This window comes from Eriocheir sinensis, chromosome 33, assembly GCF_024679095.1.
Source record: "Eriocheir sinensis breed Jianghai 21 chromosome 33, ASM2467909v1, whole genome shotgun sequence".
NCBI classification, from domain to species: Eukaryota; Metazoa; Arthropoda; class Malacostraca; order Decapoda; family Varunidae; genus Eriocheir; species Eriocheir sinensis.
Window position 1 is genome coordinate 529,165 of NC_066541.1, and position 27,685 is coordinate 556,849.

Genomic DNA, 27,685 nt, shown 5'->3' on the forward strand with positions numbered 1-27,685 from the left:
ATATGGTTTGTGTGGGGGGTGATTTTTTCTCATTTTTTTCGCTTGGAGGGACCATTAAAAAACATGATCCCTGCTGCTACTGGATTAAACATAGTATATTGTGTAAAGTAGTATTCATGAATGTTTAATCAGTTGAATTTGCATAATATGCAAGTTTATAAAGCAAGGTTTATATACCTATAGGGCACACTTTAACAAAGTGAATGAGAGACTCAACTGTAACATCGCCAGTGAAGTGGAAAAAAAAAATTAAAAGCCAGAAATCCATAATACCCATTTTCCAGAAGTTGATAGCAAAGAAGCAGGGCATGTAGTATGGTATGGTACGGTAATTTTTTCGTACTTCAAACCATAGATTAATACCTTACTGTAATTCCATTCCATACCTGAAAAATGATTTTGTACCATACTAGTACGATAAATTATCGTACTGTAATTTCACACTTGTTTTGGCACTAAAAAGAATAAAGGATCTATTTTTCAAGGTGTAATATATAAACACCTTAACAGTACTGACACTTACTACTACTACTACTACTACTACTACTATTACTACCACTACCACTACCACTACAGCTACCACTACCACCACTAGTACTTCCACTACTACTACTATTACAACTATTTATAATAATAATAATAATAATAATAATAATAATAATAATGTAAAAAGTAATAATAATTGGAACAATAATGAATAATGACTATAATAGTCTTGCCACCTGGAGGTCTCTATGGAAAGAGGCAACACACCCAATTGCCATCCTTCCCCGACATGGTTCAGTGGGGGTAGCTGCGACGTTACTTCATCCAGTAAGGGTAGGTGACTTATAAGCCAATAATATGGCAAATTGTTAACCCCACTGAGCTGGGTTGGGGAAGGGAGGCAAATGGGTGAGTTACCTCCTTCTTTATAGACCCTTGGGTGGCGAGGCGGGAAATGACGCCTATGCATTTGTTCAATTCTAGTGCTGGGTAGTATGCCTTCAACTGCTAATAATAATAACGAATAATAATGATAATGATAATTATTTTCAATACGACTAAATTATTAGCCACATTTAATAAGTGAAAGAGATAAGACAGATGAAGTGAATGCACTGAATTTTAGAAATGATTTGAGGAGGTGAAGCAACTACTGAGGCCCTGGAAAAACTTATTTCAACCTTGTCAGTATTTATGATTGTCATGAGCCTTGTCCAGTACCCTTCACTTAACCCATTGACCTGAAGGATACTCCTAAACTCAGGTCCAAACCCAAGCACCTGGACTGAGAACCCTACTCAGCTAATGAAGTCACACTCTAGTATTAATGTGGCTACATAGAATTCTGAATCATTGACCTCACCCTTATTTCCCCTTAGTAACTTGGCTATTGAAAAGGGTCAATTTGAATGTGAAAAGAATAATCGTACTTTTGTACCATACTGTACTGGAAGAAATATAGCAAACTGTAATGTGGAACCACTTATGGTCCTAAAATATCCGTACTGTACTGTAATTCCTTACTGAACCATACCTCACTATATACCCTGCCAGGAAGATAGTGTTAGTACAATACAATGAATGATTTTGGATAAATAGGACATCTTTTAACCCCTTCACTACGGCCAGGCGACAACAGCGCCCCGCCCCATATCCGGTCTGGCCACTTGCGCCAAATTTCAAACATCGGTACTGAATATAATAAGTTTTAAGCCATAAACTCAACATAATCATTATGTATTATATATAGAAATATGCAAAATTAAATGGTGCACATAAAGAAACCTAAATTAATTGATAATTTTGAGATATATGTATAAATATACAGAGAAATTTGTGTTAAGCATAGATGACGTGTATCTGCTGAATTGTATTTCCTTATATTAGTTGCGATAAACAAATAAATTTGTGGAGGAAAGTGGAAGAGAGGGAAGGGAAGGACACAGACGTAAGATCATGGAAAATATCCCACTGATTCACCGGCAATACACACAGATTTCACGGAGTAAAAGGCTGAAAGGCTGTCCTCCCGGAGGTGGGTCTTGTGTGTGTGTGTGTGTGTGTGTGTGTGTGTGTGTGTGTGTGAGAGAGAGAGAGAGAGAGAGAGAGAGAGAGAGAGAGAGAGAGAGAGAGAGAGAGAGAAAAATAGTTTACCATAAAATGAACAGGGTTGAGGCATTTTTGACAGTGGAGCAAAATAGGAACTCAAGGGCAATATACGGAGTTCCTAGGTACAGCCGGAATAGAATACAGGATCACTCAGCAACAACTAAAACAAAATGTAATTATGACGCCAACATAGGCGCCATCGTATATGCCACTGGCACTTCATGATGCTGACGTCGGCGTCACCGTATGGAAAGGGTTAAGTAGATGTACAAATGAACGCAGACTTATGAGTGATAGTTTTAAAAAGTAAGAATTGGCATTTTGGGTGTGTTCCCCTCATCTCATTATGGTGCATGCATCCTGCTGCAATTGTTACTAGCATTTGACTCTGATTTTGGTTTATTTTCTTGAAAGGAATATTTCAAGGATGGAGGCTTCTTTTTACACAGAAATTAAGGTGCTAAAAAGCTGCTAAAAAGTAGGTGAAATGTAAATCCTGCTTGCATCTTTTTTTTTCAGTAAATTTATAAGGAGACTCCTTTCCCTCCTCAAAAGACATATGGAAAGGTTATAAGATTGTTTTTAGATTACCCTGTTTGCTTTAGGGATATGATGTTTGTATTGCATTATATATGCCCGTTCTGATATGACTCTTGGATTGCAGTTTGAGCTGAAGGAACTCAAGAGAAAACAAGAAGAGGAGGAAGAAGAACGACGACGACAAGAGGAATTGGCAAGACAGGCTGCTGCTCCTCCACCACAGTCACCGGACCAACCAACAGACGGGTATGTTGATGAAGGGAATATGTTACTGATGAAAGAAATAGGAAATAATAATCTTTTCAATATACAGTTAATATTTAACCCTTTCAGTCCGGGGGGCATATATTTACGTCCTGGTCGCCAACTGCTCCCATCCAGTGGACGTGTCTATACATCGTACTTGCTATGCGCCACATATGGGAGACGTGTATATAAGTCCTGTTTAATTTTAGTATGCCATAGCAGGGATACATTTTCTTGGACATGGATGGTTTTAGAGAAAACAATATGGGTAACAAAATTATACAATAACGAAGAAGAAATTCTACTGTGAGAACTTTTGCAGTCTTTTGCAGACATATCTTTATCTCACACACACACACACACACACACACACACACACACACACACACAAGTGAGCGAACATAGTACCAATTTTTAAGGGAGGAAAGAAAGAGGACCCATTAAATTACAGACCAGTATCACTCACTAGTGTGGTTGTGAAGATATGTGAGAGGCTGGTTAAAAACAGGTGGTCAGATTTCTTAGAAAGTGAGAAAATTATCTCGGATTGCCAGTTTGGATTCAGGAGAGGGAGATCTTGTGTCACCAACTCGTTGTGTTATTACTCAAGGGTGACAGATTTAATACAAGAGAGAGAAGGCTGGGGGGATGGAGTGTACCTGGATTTGAAAAAGGCATTCAACAAAGTACTGTACAGAAGACTAATTTGGAAAATTGAAAATAGGGGTGGAGTGGGTGATGGACTGATTAAATGGCTGGAGGACCTCCTAACTAACAGGGAAATGAGGATAATAATCAGGGACAGGGTTTCCAACTGGTGTCCTGTGATGAGTGGAGTCCCGCAAGGTTTGGTGTTGGCGCCAATAATGTTTGCTGTTTATATAAATGATACGGTGGATGGAGTGTCCAGCTATGTGAGTTTGTTTGCAGATGATGTAAAGCTATTGAGATGAGTGAATAATGTGAAGGACTGTGAAGCATTGCAGAGGGACCTGGATAAAATATGGGAGTGGAGTGGTACATGGCAGATGGAGTTCAACCTTGGGAAAAGTAAAAAAATAGAGTTTGGTAGGAGTGGAATAAGATGTGAATATGATTATAAGATGGGAAGTGAGATAATATACAGAGGAGTGGAAGAAAAAGATTTAGGAGTGACTGTCTCAGAGAACATGTCACTGGACAAACACATCAACAGGATAACGGGACAAACTCTGAATTTGCTGAGGAACATAAGGGCGGCATTTGTGTATTTGGACGAGAAGATGATGAAGAAAATAATAGTTACAATGATAAGGCCAAGGTTGGAGTATGCAGCAGTGGTCTGGTTTCCTCACAAAAAGAAGAACATAAGAAAGCTGGAAAGAGTGCAGAGAGTGGCAACTAAGATGGTTCCGGAACTTAGGGATCGGACTTATGAGGAGAGACTCAATAGCATGGGGCTCACAACATTGGAGAGAATAAGAAAAAGAGGAGACCTGATAGCGGTGTACAGGGTGGCGAGTGGTGTGGAGCATTTGGATAGAGAAGACCTGCATGTGTGGAACTAGAGAGAAAGGAGAGGACATGGAAAGAAGTTGAGGGTGACCACATGTAGGAGAGATGTGAAAAAGTTTAGCTTCCCAAACAGAAGCATTGAGCTATGGAATAGGCTGAAGGAGGTGGTTTGTGCAAGAAACATTCATGATGTTAAGGAAAAGTTGAACAAGAGCGGATATGGAGACGGGACAGCGCGATCGTAGCTCTTTTCCTGTATGTCACAACTAGGTAAATACACACACACACACACACACACACAAAGGGAGGAGGGGGTTGATAAGTTAGGCCTATATATATCTTTATCACACACACACACACACACACACACCTAATAGCAGTATGGATTTAGAAAAGGGCACTCATGTGTGACAAACTTACTGAGCTTTTACTCAAGAGTGACAGATAAAATACAGGAAAGGGACGGATGGGTTGATTGTGTTTATCTGGACCTAAAGAAGGTGTTTGACAAAGTTCCACATACAAGACTGCTATGGAAACTAGAAAATAAAGGAGGATTGAAAGGGGAAATGAAGAACTGGATGGAAAGCTACCTAAGGGGAAGAGAGATGAGAACAGTGGAACATATGACACCTCTATGGATTGACTATGATGAAAATTATTCATCATGCTGGCATATGTCAGGCTGAAGATGGTGGATTGCCATTCTGCCACTGGAAGGATGGAGGCCCCCTTTTTGATTAACCCTGCGGGGCATATGGTGAGCCTGTCAAGATACAGTATGGCGTCAACACGTGGTAGCTTGTATGTCTTTGTTTTCTTCGGCAGTTGCCGTGCCAGCTATGTTCAGTCTTTGTTTGGGTCTTGAAGGAGGAGGCACTGTCCGCGTTGTCGTTTTCCGGTCTTGGCTATAATTGCGTTTTTAGTCCAGGGGACTCACCTTATGCTCTGGAGGTATAAGAACTGTGGGAGTGTTACAGACTAGCTTATGCCATTACAGTAAACAAATACTACGTGAGATAGACAACCGTATGCCATTACAGAAATAAAACAATATGTGAGACACTACCGTATGCCATTACAGAATATTTTTTATTTTTTTATTTTATAAATTTTTATTTCTACAGTGACAATTTTTTCTACGTATGTGCATGAATGTGTTTGTGAGATGTTTATTATGTTCTGTGTTACCTTCAGTCACTGATTCAAGTAATATTATTTTATGTTGTACCTTTTTTGGTAATTTTTTGTCGTTTTGGCAAGTTATAACTAATAGTATATAAAGACTTTGAAAGAGCTAATGGTATAATACAAAATGGCAGGGAAAGGAAAAGGTAAAGAAAAAGTGTAATAGGGCGAGTAAAAGAATTTAACGTTCAGTTGTGTCGGAGAATGTGTAATTTTGAGGTTCAATCTTTAGTCTCCCCTCACATTTACATTTTTTCTTTAATTGAATCCTGTCAGTGATTGATGGTAAACTAGAGAAGTTGAGCTTTAATTTCATGCCCATAATTTCAACATAGATTGCTAAAGCCCAAATTCACTGCCAAATTTTGGTTCACGAATGTGCATGAATATGCAAGTCATCCTGTGTTGTGGACAAGTTCGGCATCTTCCTTGCCTGTTCTTGGCCGTTTGGGGACATGTCTGCATCCACTGCGCGACTTTTGACAGTTGGTCACGATTGCCATGAAAGTTTCATGTTGCATGAAAAATTCGCAGCCGTTCACTGAATGTGCACGAATGCAAAATGGACACTGAATTGTCGCTGAAATGTCGCCGACACGTCCCGGACAATTCGGCGTCCAATTCACGGTGTTCGACGAACTGTCGCCGAATTTTGACCGTTGATTTTTTTTTTCAAATTTGTCGCCAACATGTCGCCGAATATTTGTGTTTGTCGCCAAATATTCGGGGACATGTTGCCGAATGGCCAAGACTATTCGGGGATATGTCCCCGAATATTTGGCAAATCAATCACAACATGGCAACTGGGTTGCAGTGGGAGGTGTACGTGGGGGTCTATCTATGTATACGAGGTGCGTTCAAAAAGCATCCGACCTTTAGAAATAAAGAAAATAATTTTGTATATTTCACAAATATTATTTAATCACCCTTAAAGTACTCTCCTTGGGAGTTCACACACTTGTCCCAGCGGTGCTGCTACTGCTGGTAACATTTCTGGAAATCCTTAACTGTAATAGTGTATAGCTCTGCCATCACTTTCTTCATAATTTCCTCTTGCGACTCAAAAACGCTACCCTTTCAGGGTTGTTTTCAGTTTAGGAAACAGCCAGAAGTCAAGGTGCTGTGTCTGAAGAACAGGGAGGATGTCGAACAAGTGGAGTGTTGTTTTGTGCCAGGAAACCTTGGATCAGGTGGGCAGAATGAGCCGGTGCATTATCGTGGTGAAGCTGCCAGTTTTTTGCCGCCCACATTTCCGGTCGTTTTTGTCACACAGAGTCACGAAGGCGACACATAATCCCCAGATAGTACTCCTTATTAACTGTTTGTTCTTGTGGTGCGTATTCATGATGTACAATACCACTTTACTTTAACATTGCAGCGAACCTGTCGTGCTTTCTTGGGTCTTGGTGATGTGGGATGCTTCCATTATGGTGATTGAAACTTCATTTCCCAGTCGTATCCATAAACCCATGTCTCATCACCAGTAATGATGATCTTCATAAAGTCAGAGTCATTGTTAGTACACTCAAGCAGGTCCTGAGCAATTTTCAGGTAGAGTTGTTTTTGTTGCTCCGACAACTTGGAAACGAATTTCGCCGACACTCTTTGCATGCACAGATCTTCTGTTAAAATTATATGAACTGATCCTGTGCTTATACCAACTTCTACACTCTCACTAATGGTTACACGATGGTCTTCCATGACTTTTCGACGAACATTCTCAATAAATTCCTCGTTTCTGCAGGGAGATCGTCTGGCAGACTGTGCCTTGCTCTCGATGGTGGTTTGCCGTTGTTTGAAGCGGTTGTACCACTCTTTTAACTGTGTAATGCCCATAGCTTCATGGCCAAAGGTTTGCTGAAGCTTGTGGATAGTTTGCACTCGCGTATCCCTAAGCTTCTGGCAAAACTTGATGCAAAACCGCTGTTCGATGCGCTCAGACATGTTGCGTAAATACAAAAATCCGACAAGCGTGTGCTGGACCATTGTACTCTACGCTTCACAACTGGGAACTGCCGCGACCTACAGACACCAAAATTTCCACGCATGCGCAACGAAGGGTGGCGCCACCTAGCTTTTTAAGGAATTACTTCACGATATATTATTTTTGTTCTTTTTGACCAAGGTCGGATACTTTTTGAACACACCTCGTGTGTATATATATATATATATATATATATATATATATATATATATATATATATATATATATATATATATATATATATATATATATATATATATACAGTAAAAACCGATTTCCGATTATCCAGCGGATTATCCGAAAACGGATTATCCGAAATTTATCTGGATAATGCAATTATAAAAATTTTTTTTTCTAGACTACAACGTTATAAAACATCAAAAATAAATAAAAGTAACTACATATGTACTATATTAACACATTTAAAATTGATAAGAACAGTTAAAATGAATATGCTTTCTAATACGTATTGCCAAAATAGCTTGTAACGAATAGATCAATGTATTAGACAAAAAACATTAAACAAACTCTCAACAACACCACGTCCGCACCTTAAGCCCCAGCAAGGGCGTAGGTGCGGCGCGAACAAACTACTGCACGACTACTCTCACCGTACTCTCAAGACAACGACACAAACCGACTCCTCTCCACTCCATGCCACATTCCCCTTCCAACATACGAGTTGCGCGATAATATGAGTCATCATACTGTGTCTCCACCTGCACGATGCATCAAGGTCACACTTGCAAGCTTGCACAACCATTCACAATCGCACTGCAACATTCACAATTCAGATCTGCAACGCTCACAAGTATCAACATACACTGGTCCAGACAAGGAGACACACAGACAAACATACAATAAAACATTTACATCACATGTTTTAAGCGTACTACTTTGTTTAGCGTAGCGTGTGTTTGTTTGGTTTCATTGTTTACATCGTCAGTCGGCGGCAGTCGCGTCACACACTTCACACTGGGCAGTCGCATCGCGTTCTACCTGTGCTTCGACCTCACTTCTTTCAAAAATCAAAATGGCGGCCATAAATCCGGATTATCCGAAAAATCGGCTTATCCGAAAGAGGCTTCCCCCCTTCCATTTCGGATAATCGGGGTTTTACTGTATTGCGCCAAGCCGCCATGATGCGCGGCACTAGCCGCCATAATGCGCGACACAAGCCGCCATGATGCGCGGCACAAGATGCCATGATGCACGGCACAAGCCGCCATGATGCGCGGCACAAGCCGCCATGGTGCGCAGCACAAGCCACCATGATGCGCGGCACAAGCCGCCATGATGCGCGGCACAAGCCGCCATGATGCACGGCACAAGCCGCCATGATGCACGGCACAAGCCGCCATGATGCGCGGCACAAGCCGCCATGATGCACGGCACAAGCCGCCATGATGCGCGGCACAAGCCGCCATGATGCACGGCACAAGCCGCCATGATGCGCGGCACAAGCCGCCATGATGCGCGGCACAAGCCGCCATGATGCACGGCACAAGCCGCCATGATGCGCGGCACAAGCCGCCATGATGCACGGCACAAGCCGCCATGATGCGCGGCACAAGCCGCCATGATGCGCGGCACAAGCCGCCATGATGCGCGGCACAAGCCGCCATGATGCACGGCACAAGCCGCCATTATGCGCGGCACAAGCCGCCATGATGCACGGCACAAGCCGCCATGATGCGCGGCACAAGCCGCCATGATGCGCGGCACAAGCCGCCATAATGCTCGACACAAGCCGCCATGATGCGCGGCACAAGCCGCCATGATGCGCGGCACAAGCCGCCATGATGCACGGCACAAGCCGCCATGATGCGCGGCACAAGCCGCCATGATGCACGGCACAAGCCGCCATGATGCGCGGCACAAGCTGCCATGATGCACGGCACAAGCCGCCATGATGCACGGCACAAGCCGCCATGATGCGCGGCACAAGCCGCCATGATGCACGGCACAAGCCGCCATGATGCGCGGCACAAGCCGCCATGATGCGCGGCACAAGCCGCCATGATGTGTGGCACAAGCCGCCATGATGCGCGGCACAAGCCGCCATGATGTGTGGCACAAGCCGCCATGATGTGTGGCACAAGCCGCCATGATGTGTGGCACAAGCCGCCATGATGTGTGGCACAAGCCGCCATGATGTGTGGCACAAGCCGCCATGATGTGTGGCACAAGCCGCCATGATGCGCGGCACAAGCCGCCATGATGTGTGGCACAAGCCGCCATGATGCGCGGCACAAGCCGCCATGATGTGTGGCACAAGCCGCCATGATGTGTGGCACAAGCCGCCATGATGCACGGCACAAGCCGCCATGATGCACGGCACAAGCCGCCATGATGCACGGCACAAGCCACCATGATGTGTGGCACAAGCCGCCATGATGTGTGGCACAAGCCACCATGATGTGTGGCACAAGCCACCATGATGTGTGGCACAAGCCACCATGATGTGTGGCACAAGCCACCATGATGTGTGGCACAAGCCGCCATGATGCACGGCACAAGCCGCCATGATGCACGGCACAAGCCACCATGATGTGTGGCACAAGCCGCCATGATGTGTGGCACAAGCCACCATGATGTGTGGCACAAGCCACCATGATGTGTGGCACAAGCCACCATGATGTGGCACAAGCCACCATGATGTGGCACAAGCCACCATGATGTGGCACAAGCCGCCATGATGTGTGGCACAAGCCGCCATGATGCACGGCACAAGCCGCCATGATGCACGGCACAAGCCACCATGATGTGTGGCACAAGCCGCCATGATGTGTGGCACAAGCCACCATGATGTGTGGCACAAGCCACCATGATGTGTGGCACAAGCCACCATGATGTGTGGCACAAGCCACCATGATGTGTGGCACAAGCCACCATGATGTGTGGCACAAGCCACCATGATGTGTGGCACAAGCCACCATGATGTGTGGCACAAGCCGCCATGATGCACGGCACAAGCCACCATGATGTGTGGCACAAGCCGCCATGATGAACTGCACAAGCCACCATGATGTGGCACAAGCCACCATGATGTGTGGCACAAGCCGCCATGATGTGTGGCACAAGCCGCCATGATGCGCGGCACAAGCCACCATGATGTGTGGCACAAGCCACCATGATGCACGGCACAAGCCGCCATGATGCACGGCACAAGCCGCCATGATGCACGGCACAAGCCACCATGATGTGTGGCACAAGCCGCCATGATGTGTGGCACAAGCCACCATGATGTGTGGCACAAGCCACCATGATGTGTGGCACAAGCCACCATGATGTGTGGCACAAGCCACCATGATGTGTGGCACAAGCCACCATGATGTGTGGCACAAGCCACCATGATGTGTGGCACAAGCCGCCATGATGCACGGCACAAGCCGCCATGATGCACGGCACAAGCCGCCATGATGTGTGGCACAAGCCGCCATGATGAGGGGCACAAGCCGCCATGATGATCGGCACAAGCCTCCATGATGTGGGGCACAAGCCACCATGATGTGTGGCACAAGCCACCATGATGTGTGGCACAAGCCACCATGATGTGTGGCACAAGCCACCATGATGTGTGGCACAAGCCACCATGATGTGTGGCACAAGCCGCCATGATGCACGGCACAAGCCACCATGATGTGTGGCACAAGCCGCCATGATGCACGGCACAAGCCACCATGATGTGTGGCACAAGCCACCATGATGTGTGGCACAAGCCGCCATGATGTGTGGCACAAGCAACCCTGATGTGGCACAAGCCACCATGATGTGGCACAAGCCACCATGATGTGGCACAAGCCACCATGATGTGGCACAAGCCGCCATGATGCGCGGCACAAGCCGCCATGATGTGTGGCACAAGCCACCATGATGTGTGGCACAAGCCGCCATGATGCACGGCACAAGCCACCATGATGTGTGGCACAAGCCACCATGATGTGTGGCACAAGCCACCATGATGTGTGGCACAAGCCACCATGATGTGTGGCACAAGCCACCATGATGTGTGGCACAAGCCGCCATGATGTGTGGCACAAGCCACCATGATGTGTGGCACAAGCCACCATGATGTGTGGCACAAGCCGCCATGATGTGTGGCACAAGCCGCCATGATGTGTGGCACAAGCCGCCATGATGTGTGGCACAAGCCGCCATGATGTGTGGCACAAGCCGCCATGATGTGTGGCACAAGCCACCATGATGTGTGGCACAAGCCGCCATGATGTGTGGCACAAGCCGCCATGATGTGTGGCACAAGCCACCATGATGTGTGGCACAAGCCACCATGATGTGTGGCACAAGCCACCATGATGTGTGGCACAAGCCACCATGATGTGTGGCACAAGCAGCTGTTGCTGCGTTTTCCACATGTGCGAGTCTTTGTCTACTCATCTGCAGTGCGCTACGTATTTTATTTCAATTTAATATTATTTTGATATGTTCTTATTAATACTTTCTTAATTTTTTACATTGCTTACAATTTTTTTAGGCTTGAAAATGCTTCTTTTACTGCAAAATAAGTAAAATAATAAATATATTAAAATACCTCTATACCGCAAAATTCCGCGATATAGCGAAAAATCCACGATACGAAACTAAATATTTACAATTTAAAAATCCACAATACAGCAAGACCGCGATATGGTGAGGAATTACTGTGTGTGTGTGTATATATATATATATATATATATATATATATATATATATATATATATATATATATATATATATATATATATATATATATATACACAGTACCCTCTCGAGTTTCACGCTTGCTTCATTCTGAAGGTATAGCGCTAAACTCGAGGATCGCGAAACTCAAGGTATTGAAATACATGAAAAAGCGCTTATTGGTTCCGGCCCGTGGAAAAAAATTACTTTTTTTTTTCCCCCCCCCCCCTCAAAATACGTACCTTGGTAATAGGCAGAAAATAGAAAGTAAGAACAGATCGTTTTTAAGCCACAGTTGAAGGCGGCTGCCTTACAATTGGCTGGCAGTATACAAACAAAATGACTGTGAAAACAGTCTTAACCCAGTAGCAGCGACGGGCCAAATTTGTGGCTTTACCGTGTAGCAGCGACGGGCCAAATTTGTGCCGTGAATTAAACCCCCCAAAGTAGATGATACATAATCTTATCACAAATGCTTTGATATATATTATGAAATGGTTTGTGTGAGGGGTGAATTTTTCTCATTTTTCTCACTTGGGGGGACCATTAAGTGCATGTTGTGAAGCATAAAGGTGTGGAGAAGGAGGACCTAAGAAGCGATACAAAGCGTTACTGGTCAAAAGAAGAAGAAGAAGAAGGTCCACTACACTGGCTGGTGTTGCGAGAAATATCTCCCTGATGAATTTTATTTTATTTATTTATTTATTTATTTATTTATTTTTTTTTTTCGTGAATGTCTATAGCACCAGTAGGCTTTCTTGAGGGGTTTGGATGGTAGTTGGCCCCAGCCCGTCATGGCGCAGGCAAGTGTTTATAGTGGCGCCATCTTCTCTTGGCTCATGTTGTCCCATGGAACTAGTTCTTGATTCACTTGGACGGTTTCCTCTAGAGTCCGGGTTGATGGATGGTCTTCAGGACAGCATCTGGGTAGTTTTAAGCCACTCAGCTGTCCACGCATGCGTGCTGTGGGAATACACAGCATTAAAAGTATTAATTTGCCTGGTTTTGTTCTAGTCTGTCTGCTTGTGATCTTTGTGAGCGGTGAGGGAAACATGGAAACAGTAAGGAAGTTGAACCTCTCTGCGAGCTACTTTGCGGCGGCAGCAGTGGTTGATGTTCAATAGGCACTGAAAAGTCAATCATGATATTAGTGATTTCATGATTTTTAACAGTAAGAGTTAGCAGATTATTTCATAACACACAGAAAACTACCAGAAAAATATAGATTTGTCCAACTGTCCCATGGGTGACCGCGAGCGACCGCCCTTACTCTAGCAGACGACACCACGTGGATGACAAGTGTGTATTCTGAACTGCCAGCCAGTTGTAAGGCAGCCGCCTTCAACTGGGGCTTAACCCTAGAACACTAACCTTAGAAAAAGTCACACCACTACTAACCATGGGTACATCATACCCGATTTTGAAAAAAAAAAAAAAAATTAAATGTAAAGTTTTAATGGAATAAAGTTACATGAAGGGACTTCAAACTTTGTATCTTGACTTAACATTAAGAAGAACTGAAAAACGTATTGTTTTGGTATGAAAATCAGGTACTGAAAAATGTTACTAAAAATAGGAAAAATGTTCAAATATTTCAAAAAAAAAATTTCATAAAAAAAATTATCATCCGATGGCTTCCAAACTTCTTGTATGGCCTCCCAGGTCCTGTGATCCACTGCACAGGTGATCACTAAAAAAGTACGTAAACAATATCCTAGGGACATGTACAACACCCTGTATCACCAACCATGGGTATGACGCACCCGAATGTAGGCCTACAACAAAGGTGAGCAGAGAGAGCGAGACAACGTGACCTTCCCCTACACTGTCAAGCGGGCACATGAAGCTACTGAGGAGGTGGGTACCCTCAGAGCACCGGAACCATACACAATGGCAATGACGTCATTCGCTTCGGGTACCTCATACCCATGGTTAGCGTTCTAGGGTTAAAAACAATCTGTTCTTACTTCCCATTTGCTGCCTATTAACAAGATATGTATTTTGAGATAATGAGGGAGTAAAGTCGAAAAAAATGTGATGACGCAAGAGTAAAGTCGGAAAAAGTCATTATTTTCCACGTGTTGGAACCAATAAGCGCTTTTACATGGATTTCAATACCTCGAGTTTCACGATCCTCGAGTTTAGCGCCATACCTTTGGAATGAAGCAAGCGCGATACTCAAGAGGGTACTGTAGAGAGCAATAGAAACTGTGGTAGAGAGTAAGAGAGAGTAAGTGTATGACATGGCTCGCTTGCTGACAGTGTGGAAGGCAGCGCTGCCAGGATGGCTCCGTTACCCGAAATGGAAACACTACAGCAGAAAATGCATAACTGGCAACTTTTGCCGGTGAGTAGAAGCTGAGCCAGGCAGAGGTGGGACCCTGATTCACGTGGTAAGCTCTCCCCACCGCAACATAACTCGTACCAAAACGTATCTTATAAATCTGAATTCTTCTGCAAGGTGAATACCTTTCTCGAATGCTTTGGGGTGCATTCAGTAGGTGTTTGAGCTTGTCTCTTGGGTCCCATGTTCATGTTATGTGGTAATGAAGAAGCGTAGCTGAGGTTGTGCACACACACAGACTTAGGGAAAGCGCATAGGTTTCAATCTGGCAAAACAGTGTTCCTGATGTTGTGCACACACACAGACTGAAGGGATGTGCATGGAAGGCAGTCTGGTAAAACAGTGTTGCCACTCACGCCATGGCTACTTGGCGCGACGAGCGGGAAATTTAAAAATCCAAAGAAAATCTATGACAATCCGTATAAAACTGAAACCGTACTATTTGAAGGATGACTGTATATGTATATATATATAGTATATATATATATATATATATATATATATATATATATATATATATATATATATATATATATATATATCTATATATATATATATATATATATATATATATATATATATATATATATATATATATATATATATATATATATATATACAGTAGAGCCCCATTTAGCGCGAGAATTAGGTGGTTGAACGCGGTCGCGCTAACCGAATTCGCACTAATTGAATAAAGTAACCAATATGAAAAAAATTATTTGGTGCACACGTGGGTCTGACTTTTGGGTTTGATAATTACTCAAAATAATCACTCACATTAAAAAAACAACCCTACGATTGGCTGAGCTCTGAAAACACGCTTGTGATTCGCTGGGAGTCCGATGACGTCATCGCCGGCGCTCACCCGGTCAGCGGACTAGCTGCTTTAAGGCAGCATCACACTTGGACAACCGGGAAATCCAAATTTTCCGGGTGTGCGTCACACACGGCCAAGGTCAGTTGCCCGTATCCACGTCCACAATGTAAACAAAGCACTTGCCCTGTATCAACATGGCGGCGTCTGCTAAAGTAAGGGCTCTCGCGGCTTGTGGCGCGCATCATGGTGGCTTGTGCTCCGCATCATGGCGGCTTGTGCCGTGCATCATGGCGGCTTGTGCCGTGCATCATGGCGGCTTGTGCCGTGCATCATGGCGGCTTGTGCCGTGCATCATGGCGGCTTGTGCCGTGCATCATGGCGGCTTGTGCCGTGCATCATGGCGGCTTGTGCCGTGCATCATGGCGGCTTGTGCTGCGCATCATGGCGGCTTGTGCCGTGCATCATGGCGGCTTGTGCCGCACATCATGGCGGCTTGTGCTGCGCATCATGGCGGCTTGTGCCGTGAATCATGGCGGCTTGTGCCGTGCATCATGACGGCTTGTGCTGCGCATCATGGCGGCTTGTGCCGCACATCATAGCGGCTTGTGCCGCGCATCATGGCGGCTTGGCGCAATTTTAAAAATTCAGTCGTGGTGGCTGCTTGCGCTAACTGAGGCTTTCGCGCTAATTAATTTTTTTCTTGGTAGATGGTGGCTCGCGCTAATTGCGGTTCGCGCTAATTGATCTCGCGCTAAGTGGGGCTCTACTGTGTGTGTGTGTGTGTGTGTGTGTGTGTGTGTGTATATATATATATATATATATATATATATATATATATATATATATATATATATATATATATATATATATATATAAAATATGGAATAAAATAAGAATATAATAATAAGCAGTAAACATGAGTAGGGTAGGTTCTGGACGAACCGTACAGTTTTTTTTTTTTTTTTTCATAAAATTTTTTTTTAGTGAATTAACCTAAATTTGAAGTGATCACTATAAAGTACAATCATTGCGCCATATTCTCTCGTAAGCACAGTTTTTTCACCACAATATAAGTTGGTGAAATGAAGCTTTAAAAATAATATCTCGAAGTGTACGGATCGTCCACAGGTATGGACGATCCGTACACGATATGAACCTCAAACAAAAAAATTGTAAAAAATAGACAATTAAATAAATTTGTAATTTGCCACCAGATTCCGTTAAAATAGACCCCAATGTTGATTTTAAATGATTTGCAACATAAAAAGATAAATATGTTGAAATAAAGAATGCGATTTAATTTTAATCTTCCTTTATTACACAAAAAGTTGAGAAAAAATATGGTTACATTATCTTCTTTGCCTTAAAAAGCTTACAAGGCTTAAAACAAACAAAAATGCCTACTTGATATTATATGAAAGAAGAGAGTAGGGAAACCTGATGAAACGCTGGAGCCAATTTTCGTTTGCCAGTTGTGTGGCATGCCAGTTTGCAGGGATATTGGAGCACTTGCAAGCCACAGCATACTCATATGCAAGTCAGCGAAATTCCTTGCGAGTCATCCCATAGAACAGTCTTGCCACATGTATGGCATATTTGCACAGCATTTCCTCCTGATTCTTGTTGAAAATCTTGTTAAAATTTTCTTGGGGAATTACAAAGGTGTGCCCATCAGATTTGTCTTTGCTCTTGTGAAGGCATCCTGCAGAGTCATAACCTTGACACCAAACTCCCGAGCTGCCCTCCATTATGCTGGTGTTGTGCTCAATCCTGTAGTTGAATGCCAGTTCGAGGTTGGTCCGGTCTGTCTCCCGGAGGTTCTTGGGAATGAACTTGCGTGGCATCCTGGCTCAATCTGAAATAAATAACATAAATAAAGGTCACAAGGCATATATCTATACTATACATTATTATATTCAAGTGTGTCCTTCACCATTCTTTAACTGGACACAACAACAAAACAATTACAATGAAAACAATATTTAGATAAGCAACAGAATCTTTAAATTTCATATGAGATACCTTATGCTATCCTAGACTATATTGCTGTAGCCTATCTGTCAATTTTCAAATAAAGTTCAACACACAAACAGCATAAATATCTTTGTTTACATGTGGAGACTCCGTACACTTAAAAGTCAAGCTGTACGAAACATCCACAGGCAGCCATTAAAATGAAAACAAACTTTACCGACACACGTGGTGTACTACATCACTAAAACCTCGTCATATCATCACATATAGTCATATTTAGGTGTACAATACCTAACCTTCACACTCCTAGCATATTCATAAGCACCACAAACCATAATTTAGAGGCAAAATATTACATCAGGAATGCGAAAAACCGAAAAACTCACCTCATTCATGCGCTGTTGGTTGCCGCGCTCAAATGGAGGGACGGAGCTGTGTGACTCCGTTTTCTCTTTCACTCTTTAGACGTTAACTAGCTGAAAATAATATATGTGGTCTTGAGAGCTTTTGTACGGTGCATCCATATGTACGGTTCGTCCAGAACCTACCCTATATGAAAAACAAGAAGAATCATGAATTTTTAAAATAGGTATGAAACTTACATTTTCATTTATTTCATAATTTATTTACTATTTATTACTTTGTTTGTTTCTTAATATCATTATTCTGCCATTATTTAACTTTTTTTATTTTTTAGTTATTTAAATTTATTTCTTCTCTCAGTTACTGGTTTGTTTACTGATATTATGCAAACATTCATTCATTCTAAACTATTTGTAGGAGGGCAAAACAAAAACAAGTCACATTTATACATTTTATTACACATACTATCATACATATTACCACACACGGTATTTACTCGCCCACAATTCTGTCCTGCCAGGCCACTGCTCCCCGGGTGTTATAGTAGTCCATGAGGTAGGCGCGAATATTCTTGGGGTCTACCATAGCTCCTGGGTTCCGCAGAGGGTTGAGTGGGACGAGTTGATCGCCCTCTCGCCATTCCCCTGGAACAAGTTGCGAGAGACGAGGTGGGCTCTTCAGCTGCCGGTGAAGAAGTGTATTGCACCCCGGATTCCCGTGCTTTTATATGCCACATGGGCATCAGATGATCAGCTGTCAGAAATCTTGGCACTGTTGGAGAATTGTCCCCGACATGTCGCCAACACTTCGGGGACATATGAAGACAATTCGGAGACTTGTCACTAATTTTTCCGTGACAAAAAAAAAATTGAAATTTCAGATTTTGAACTCGGCGACATGTCTCCGAATTGTCCCCGAATTATCATGAGCATTCGCCGACATGTCGCCGTATGGTCACGGACTGTAAGAACCTTGGTCATGTCAGTGAACCGGTCGCCAAATTTTTTCACGAACTGACTCGGCGACAAGTTCGTGGCCAAAATCTGGCAGTGTATTTGGGGCGTGTTTTGATTATTTTAAATGGAGTGTCACACTCACCGTATGTTATAGTAAGATGGTAAAATGGCTTATGCCCTTAATGGTTAAGTACTAATGTTTATGCCTAAAAAAAAAAAAAGGCAGTTGCTACTGGAAGCATTTTATTTCAATAGGTGTTGATGCTGTAAGAGTTAACAGGAAAGGAAGATAAGCAACTTGGTAGGTTGAGCACCAACTGCCCCAGACCATGATCAAACTTTGTTCCATATATTCTTAGCTAAACATGCCAGCCGCTACACCTTGAACGTACCATTTAGTTTACTTAGCTTACAATGAATGACCATTTGTTGATTTAGCTTCTTAGTTTTAGTTGACTTAGCTTAGTTTAGTTTTAGACCTGTAGACTATTTAGTTGACTTAGAACAAATAACTATTTAGTTGAATTACCTTTTATTGAATGACCATTTGGTTGACTTACTTAGCATCTATTCCCAATGTGTGTATCTTATAAAACTAGCACTAATTATCTAGTAATCTACTGTGTTGATGTTATGTTATGTGAACAGTGTTAGGTTTTCTCACCAGTCCCTTTTTAAGTGCACAGAGACATTTTTTACCTTTTCAGAGTGGATGGTTCAGGAGAAGACTCACACCTGAATGGAGATGAGCATGATGAATCACGTGAAGGTAAAGTTTGGCATGTTGTGTTTACGCTAGGTTACCATGGAGCCAGGATGCGAGCGTTGCCTGAAAGCATATGTTTTATAAGGGTTGAAGGCATCAGCTATTCTGTATCTGCTGATCATCGCATTAGGCCTGGCATCAGTGTGAAATGCAGCTTCTTATCCATATAATGCTAGAGCAGCAGAAATATCAGGTAAATGTTATTGTCTCGGCAACAGGGAAGGAGATGAATGCTCTTTTACCTACGCTCACCAGTCAACTCTCTTTTTATAAGAAAGTTTGAGATGTGAATTTTCAGTAAGGACACCTAAGTATCTGATGCTGTAGCCCTTAACAAATTAATTACTTTTCTTCAATGATTATGCACTAATATTTTATTAGTTATATGCTGGATACCTTTGTTTTTAAGCGTGTTTGCATGTTGTACAGTGTGTGTGTGTGTGTGTGTGTGTGTGTGTGTGTGTAATAATAATAATAATAATAAATGGTTTATTCATTTGTTGGCAGCCATAAGGTTGAAAATACACAAAATACAGTGAGAATTATGCGATGAGTAATGGGGGAAGTGGGGAAGGGTGGTTGGTGTGTGTGTGTGTGTGTGTGTGTGTGTGTGTGTGTGTGTGTGTGTGTCACGACTTTCATTTTGTCTTTTGATTTCTCTTGCTTTATGTAGATCCTTGTCTGTTTGCATTACTGCTTGCTTGGCTGAGGCCGGGTTTGGGGGCCTAGGTTTGCCCCCTTGAGTTACCCGCCATTCCAGGAGCCAGACCACCACCCACATACCTGGTGTGTGTGTGTGTGTGTGTGTGTGTGTTGGGATGGAGGGATCATGTGATCATGGAGGTATTTATGGCCCTTACAAGTGCCCGTACAGTGCTAAGCCGGTATCTGTCCGTGCGAGCTCTAACCGGGACTAGAATATTGTGGTGTCTTCTGGGTCTTGTGGGGGGTGGGAGGGCAGGCTCTGTGTGTGTGTGTGTGTGTTTTATATATATATATATATATATATATATATATATATATATATATATATATATATATATATATATATATATATATATATATATATTATATATATATATATATATATATATATATATATATATATATATATATATATATATATATATATATATATATATATATATATATATATATATATATATATATATATATATATATATATATATATATATATATATATATATATATATATATATATATATATATATATATATATATATATATATATATATATATATATATATATATATATATATATATATACAGGTAACTCGATTTACGCGAGTTTGGTTTATGCGTTTTTTAAATAACGCGGGGTCCAAAATCCAAATAAATTTTTAATTTACACGTTTTTTCACTTATATGCAATATTTGATGAAGTGGACACCAGATGTCTCATGCAACTGGACTCACACGGCGCCGCGGCCACACAGCTGAACTCAGTTCTTCCCGCGCGCCACTTGAACAACAATACAGTACCCACGCTGCCATGCTACTCAACAATAGGGGTGGGCAGGTACCGGTACCAATACCGGTACTAATGATACCAGCTATATGGTACGGTACCGGTACTAGACTGCTCAGTACCGGTACCAATACTAGCCAATCGCTCATGGTGTCCCTCATTTCTTCCTCACACGAGTGAGGCTGAGACTGAGTGCCTGAGTGGATATCTCTGTGATATGGATATTCTCTCTCTCTCTCTCTCTCTCTCTCTCTCTCTCTCTCTCTCTCTCTCTCTCTCTCTCTCTCTCTCTCTCTCTCTCTCTCTCTCTCTCTCTCTCTCCAGAATGAAGTAAATATTTATCTTTCGATAGAAATCAACCTCTTGTTTGATTTACATGTTTTTTGATTTACGCGACCTCTTCAAGGACACAATACTCGCGTAAATCGAGTTACCTGTGTATGTATATATATATATATATATATATATATATATATATATATATATATATATATATATATATATATATATATATATATATATATATATATATATATATATTTATACATTCAGTCGTCCCTCAAATAGTACGGTTTCCAATAGTACGGTTTCGGTTTTATACGGATTGTCATGGAAGAATTTTTTTGGATTTTTAAATTTCCCGCTAGTTGCACCAAGTAGTCATGGCGTGAGTGGCAACAGTTCTAGCAAAACACCTGCTGAAAGCACCCCAAAACATTCGAGAGAGGTGTTCACCTTGCAGAAGAATTCAGATTTAGGAGAAGTTACGTTTTGGGATGAGCTACGATGCCGTAGGGAGAGCATACCACGTGAATGAGAGCAGCGTTTGCTGTATCTATGATCTTGATCTTGGTCTTGATGTTACAGGTGGATTTCTCCCATGGTCTTGGTCTTGGTTCGGGTGGTAGTTGTCCCTTTCAGTCCCAACTACAGCCTTTGAAACGCCTTACTCCTTCAGGGCCAACACACTGAAAATCACAGTGTAAAAGAAATTCTTGCCACAGTAATTGCCAGTGCTCCAAGAGGGCTGCAAGAGTGGAGATAAAGGCCGTCCTTTTACTAAGCCTCGTCGTTGCTATGGTAATGGCATCTCACTCGCAGCAAAATGGTGTACGCTGATTTTCCTGGCGATGTTTAACATGTATTACTAGCTGTCCTGCCTGACGAACTCCTTACAATAGAAGATGAAAAGGAAGCTGCAGTGGTTATGGTGGCACACAGAGGTGAAATGCAATGGAAACACGTATATGTGTTGGTTTGGGCCGCCATATTGCTGATGACGTCATCACAGCACGAAGGTGCTCCCCTCTCAAAGCCGGGAGCCAGCGGACATGCCGAGTTGGGAACTCGTACTGCCGCGTCACACGTTTGAGAGCACTTGGGATGTTCCGAGAGTCCCGATTCCCTCTCTTAAACACAGCCCAGGAGTGTTTCTAAAGAGGGCACTAATTTTATACGGATTTTCGAATAGTACATGGATCCTGGGTCCCTAACCCCCGTACTATTTGAGGGACGCGTATATATATATATATATATATATATATATATATATATATATATATATATATATATATATATATATATATATATATATATATATATATATACAGTAGAGCCCCACTTAGCACAAGATCAATTAGCATCAACCGCAATTAGCGTGAGCCATCATCTTTCAAGAAAAAAAATAATTAGCACAAAAGCCTCAGTTAGCACGAGCAGCCGCCACGACTGAATATTGAAAATTGTGCCAAGCCGCCATGATGCGCAGCACAAGCCGCCATGATGCGTGGCACAAGCCGCCATGATGCACGGCACAAGCCACAAGAGCCCTTGCTTTAGCAGACGCCGCCATGTTGATACAGGGCAAGTGCTTTGTTTACTTTGTGGACGTGGATACGGGCAACTGACCTTGGCCGTGTGTGACACACACCCGGAAAATTTGGATTTGCCAGTTGTCCAAGGGTGATACTGCCTTAAGGCAGCGAGGCCGCTGACCGGGTGAGCGCCGGCGATGACATCAACGGACTCCCAGCGAATCACAAGCATGTTTTCAGAGCTCAGCCAATAGTCTTTTTTTTTTTTTTTTTTTTTTTTGGTGAGTGATTATTTTGAGTAATTATCAAACCCAAAAGTCAGACCCACATGTGCACCAAATATTTTTTTTCATATTGGTTACTTTATTCAATTAGCGCGAATTCAGTTAGCGCGACAGCGTTCATCCACCTAATTCTCGTGCTAAATGGGGCTCTACTGTATATATATATATATATATATATATATATATATATATATATATATATATATATATATATATATATATATATATATATATATATATATATATATATATATATATATATATATATATATATATATATATATATATATATATATATATATATATATATATATATATATATATATATATATATATATATATATATATATATATATATATATATATATATATATATATATATATATATATATATATATATATCTATCCACACACACACACACACACACACACACACACAGTCATCCCTCAAATAGTACCTTCGTGCTGTGATGACGTCATCAGCAATATGGCGGCCCAAACCAACACATATAAGTGTTTCCATTGCATTTCACCTCTCTGTGCCACCATAACCTCTGCAGATTCCTTTTCATCTTCTATTTAAGGAGTTCGTCAGCCAGGACAGCTAGTGATACATGTTAAACGTCGCCAGGAAAATCAGCGTACGCCATTTTGCTGCGAGTGAGATGCCATTACCATAGCAACGACGAGGCTTAGTTTTACTAAGCCTCTTGCAGCCCTCTTGGAGCACTGGCAATTACTGCGGCAAGAATTTCTTTTTACCTGTTGCCACTCACGTCATGACTACTTGGTGCAACTAGCGGGAAATTTAAAAATCCAAAAAAATTCTTCCATGACAATCCGTATAAAACCGAAACCGTACTATTGGAAACTATATATATATATATATATATATATATATATATATATATATATATATATATATATATATATATATATATATATATATATATATATATATATATATATATATATATATATATATATATATATATATATATATATATATATATATATATATATATATATATATATATATATATATATATATATATATATATATATATATATATATATATATATATATATATATATATATATATATATATATATATATATATATATATATATATATATATATATATATATATATATATATATATATATATATATATATATATATATATATATATATATATATATATATATATATATATATATATATATATATATATATATATATATATATATATATATCCTTTGTCTATCGTGAGGGTTAACTTCCAGAACCCCCCGCGATAAGCGAAAATCTGCGAAGTAGCGACCTTAAATATATTTTATTATTTATATATATTTTAAGGCTTTATAAACCCTCCCCACACACTTATGAACTTTTCCCACACTCCTAATGACCTTTCCCACACTCTTCTAATCACTTCCTATGAAGTTATGTTGTTACAATACGGTCTTAATTCTATAATTTTTATTTCGACTTTCGACATTTGCTTCGTAAATACGAACTTCGCCCAGGAATTAGTTTGTTGAGCGGGGCGGAAGAATACTCAGACAGAACAATATGAGCGTAGCTCACTTCCTTTATATCACAACTAAGTAAATACAGGGAAGGGGAAAGGGAGGAGAGGGATGGAGTGAATGATAAAAAAAAATACAGATAAAGGATGTAAAAAGGGAGAACAAGGAAAAGGAGTGGAGGAAGCAGGGAGAGATAGAGAGGATGAAAACAAGGAGAAAGGTGTGGGGAGGTAGGGGCAGTAGGGAGAGTCAGGTCAGGGCTTTGGTCAGGACCTGACCTGACTCACTTCTGCCCCTCCCTCCCCACACCCTTCCCATTTCCCCTTCTATGTGTGTGTGTGTGTGTGTGTGTGTGTGTGTGTGTGTGTGTGTGTGTATTTACCTAGTTGTAAATACATACAAACACACACACACACACACACATTGTGTTCGGTGTAAAGGAGGAGAAGACCCCAAACAAATCGGAGAGGGAAAACATCTTGAAAGATGTAGTGAAGAAGATCGTACGGAGGGTACAAGAAGAGGGAAGTCACTTGGTGAAAGAAATAGATGACTGTCATAGGATTGGAAAATATAATGGAGAAAGAGATAGACCAAGTAGAATAAGATTTAAGGCACAGAGTGAAGCAGAAGAAGCCCTGGCAGGAGCTTGGAAGCTAGCGGGAGAAGAAGACACCAAAATGATGTGGCTGAGGAAAGATCTGAATGAACAAGAGAGAGATAAGTTGAATGAACTTAGAGGTGAGGTTCGTGATGTAAATGAGAAGAGGTCGGAAGAAGAATAGAAGGATTATTTTTGGAGAGTAATGGATATGAAAGTGAGGAAGTGGTTCATGGTGACAAGAGGAAGGAGAGAAAAAATCTAACAGAAAAGGAGGAAGGATGGAAAGTGTCTTATACGAATATTAATGGCATAGTGTCATCGCTGATAGAGTTTAACGACTATTTGAGAGACAGAGAACCTGATATTGTGGGGCTGACAGAAACTAAGTTGTGTGACTCAACTGAGGTGGTGAGGATTGGACAAGGTGCATACAACATAAGGAGAGACAGAAAGAGAAAACAGGGAGGAGGTGTGATGTTGATGGTAAGGAAAGGCATTAGGGTGGAGGAGGAGAGTGAGGGTGAAGGCTTGGCAGAGGTACTGAGAGTGAAAATTGTGGGTACTGAAGGAAGAAGGAGGCAGTATGTAGTAGGGTATGTGCCACCGAGAACCAATGCATGGAAGGTCCGAGAATATGAACAAATGATACAAGACAGTGAGTTGCCTGGATGGAATGTTGAGAGAGGGTGAGAGAATAATCTTAATGGGTAATTTTAATTGCAAAGAGGTAGAATGGGAGGATTGGCAGACACAGGGAACAGAAGAGTCGTGGGGAGGAAGACTCCTGCAATTGGCAGTGGAACATGTGCTGACGTAATGGATTAAGGAACATACTAGATTCGGGAAAGAAGGTGAGGCATCAAGACTTGACCTGGTTTTTAGCAAGGAACCGTAAGTAATAGAAAATATTAAAATAGATTGTCCATTAGCAAAGAGTGACCATGCAGTTGTGGAATTTGAAGTAAAAGAAAAGAGAACAATTGACCAAAAAGAGGAGCACCAAATAGGGAGAAGTAACTACTCTAAAGCAGACTTTGTTAATATGAGAACTTTTTTTGAAAATGCAAATTGGAGTGGGCTGTACAAAGCCAGGAGTACACAAGACAAGTGAGAAGAGTTTCTAAAGCTATACAAGGAAGCTGAGAATAGATATGTCCCAAAGGTAACCAAAAAGGATGTTGGTAAAAAGGAGTGGTTTAACAAAGGATGCGAGGCGGCTAGAAAGAGAAAGGAGGAAGCTTGGAAGGGATGGAGGAGTCGATGAAGAATCAACACGTGGAACGATTTCATACAAGCGAGGAATGAATATACAAAAATTAGAAGAGAAGAAAAACAGAAATATGAAAAAGATATAGCTGACAAGTGCAAAAACAAATCCAAACTATTCTATAGACATGTGAACGGCAAATTGTAGAACAGAGAAAAAATCGATAAACTGAAAATGGATGAAACTACATATGACGAGATGTGAAAAAGTTTAGCTTCCCAAAGAGAAGCATTGAGCTATGGAATAGGCTGAAGGAGGAGGTGGTTTGTGCAAGAAACATTCATGATTTTAAGGAAAAGTTGGATAAGAGTGGATATGGAGACAGGACAGCGCGAGCATAGCTCTTTTCCCGTATGTCACAACTAGGTAAATACACACACACACACACAGAAGGGGAGATGAGTACGGTGTGGGGAGGGAGTAGCAGAAGGGAGAGTCAGATCAGGTCTTGAAGGAGAGTCAGGTCAGGGCTTTGGTCAGGACATGACCTGACTCACTTCTGCCCCTCCCTCCACACACCCTTCTCATTTCCCCTCCTGTGCGTGTGTGTGTGTGTGTGTGTGCATGTGTGCATGCGTGTGCATGTGTGCATGCGTGTGTGCGTGAGAGTGAGCGTGCGTGCATGCGTTCATATAATCTAATGGGGGAGGAGAAAGGGAGGAAGAGTGATAGAGTGAGAGATAAGGCTAAAGATAAGAGGGTGTGAGAAAGGAGGAAACAAGGGAAATGAGTGGAGGAAATGGTACGGAAAAAGAAGAGAGAGAAAGGGAGGGAGGGTCAGGTAAAGGTGAGGTAAAAGGGAAAGAGAAAGGTGTGAGTGGGAGGGAAAGAGATTAAAAAAGAAAAACTGGGAGGGAGGGAAAAGGAAAAGAAGAAAGAAATGAGAAGGAAGGAGAAAAATATGGGTACAGAGAGGGAGAAGAAATAAAGGAAGTGGGGGAGGAGTAACCAGGGAAAGGCTTAATGGCGCAATAGGCCACGACGGAAAAATTAAAAATAGGTAGGTGACATAGGTGCTTATTTAGTGTGTTCCTACTTACATTAATTTATATAGTTTTCATTTTTTAGGCTTGGAAATGCTTATTTTATTGCAAAAATATTTGAAATAATAAATCTATAAAAATACCTTTAAACCGCAAAAACCCGCGAAAATATCGCGTTAGTTAATCGTATCTCCTTAAATATAAACTCGTGTTAAATCAAAAACGTGTTGTTCAAACTCGTGTTACTCAAGAGGTGACTATATGG

At 41.6% G+C, this 27,685-nt stretch overlaps 1 protein-coding gene across 6 annotated transcripts in view; it reads left to right on the forward strand.

The window, feature by feature from the left end:
• Nucleotides 1-2,719: 2,719 nt before the first annotated feature.
• The window catches only part of LOC127006496 (spectrin beta chain-like), a 63,116-nt gene continuing 38,150 nt past the window's right edge, over nucleotides 2,720-27,685 (forward strand). For all 6 annotated transcript variants that reach the window (XR_007759603.1, XM_050876431.1, XM_050876433.1 and 3 more), the window contains exons 1-2: nucleotides 2,720-2,880; nucleotides 19,388-19,449. Coding sequence is in view for 5 of the 6 variants with exons in the window: in XM_050876431.1 (XP_050732388.1) it covers nucleotides 2,741-2,880; nucleotides 19,388-19,449 (202 nt within the window). In the remaining variant the exon portion in view is untranslated. The remainder of the gene's footprint in view (nucleotides 2,881-19,387; nucleotides 19,450-27,685) is intronic.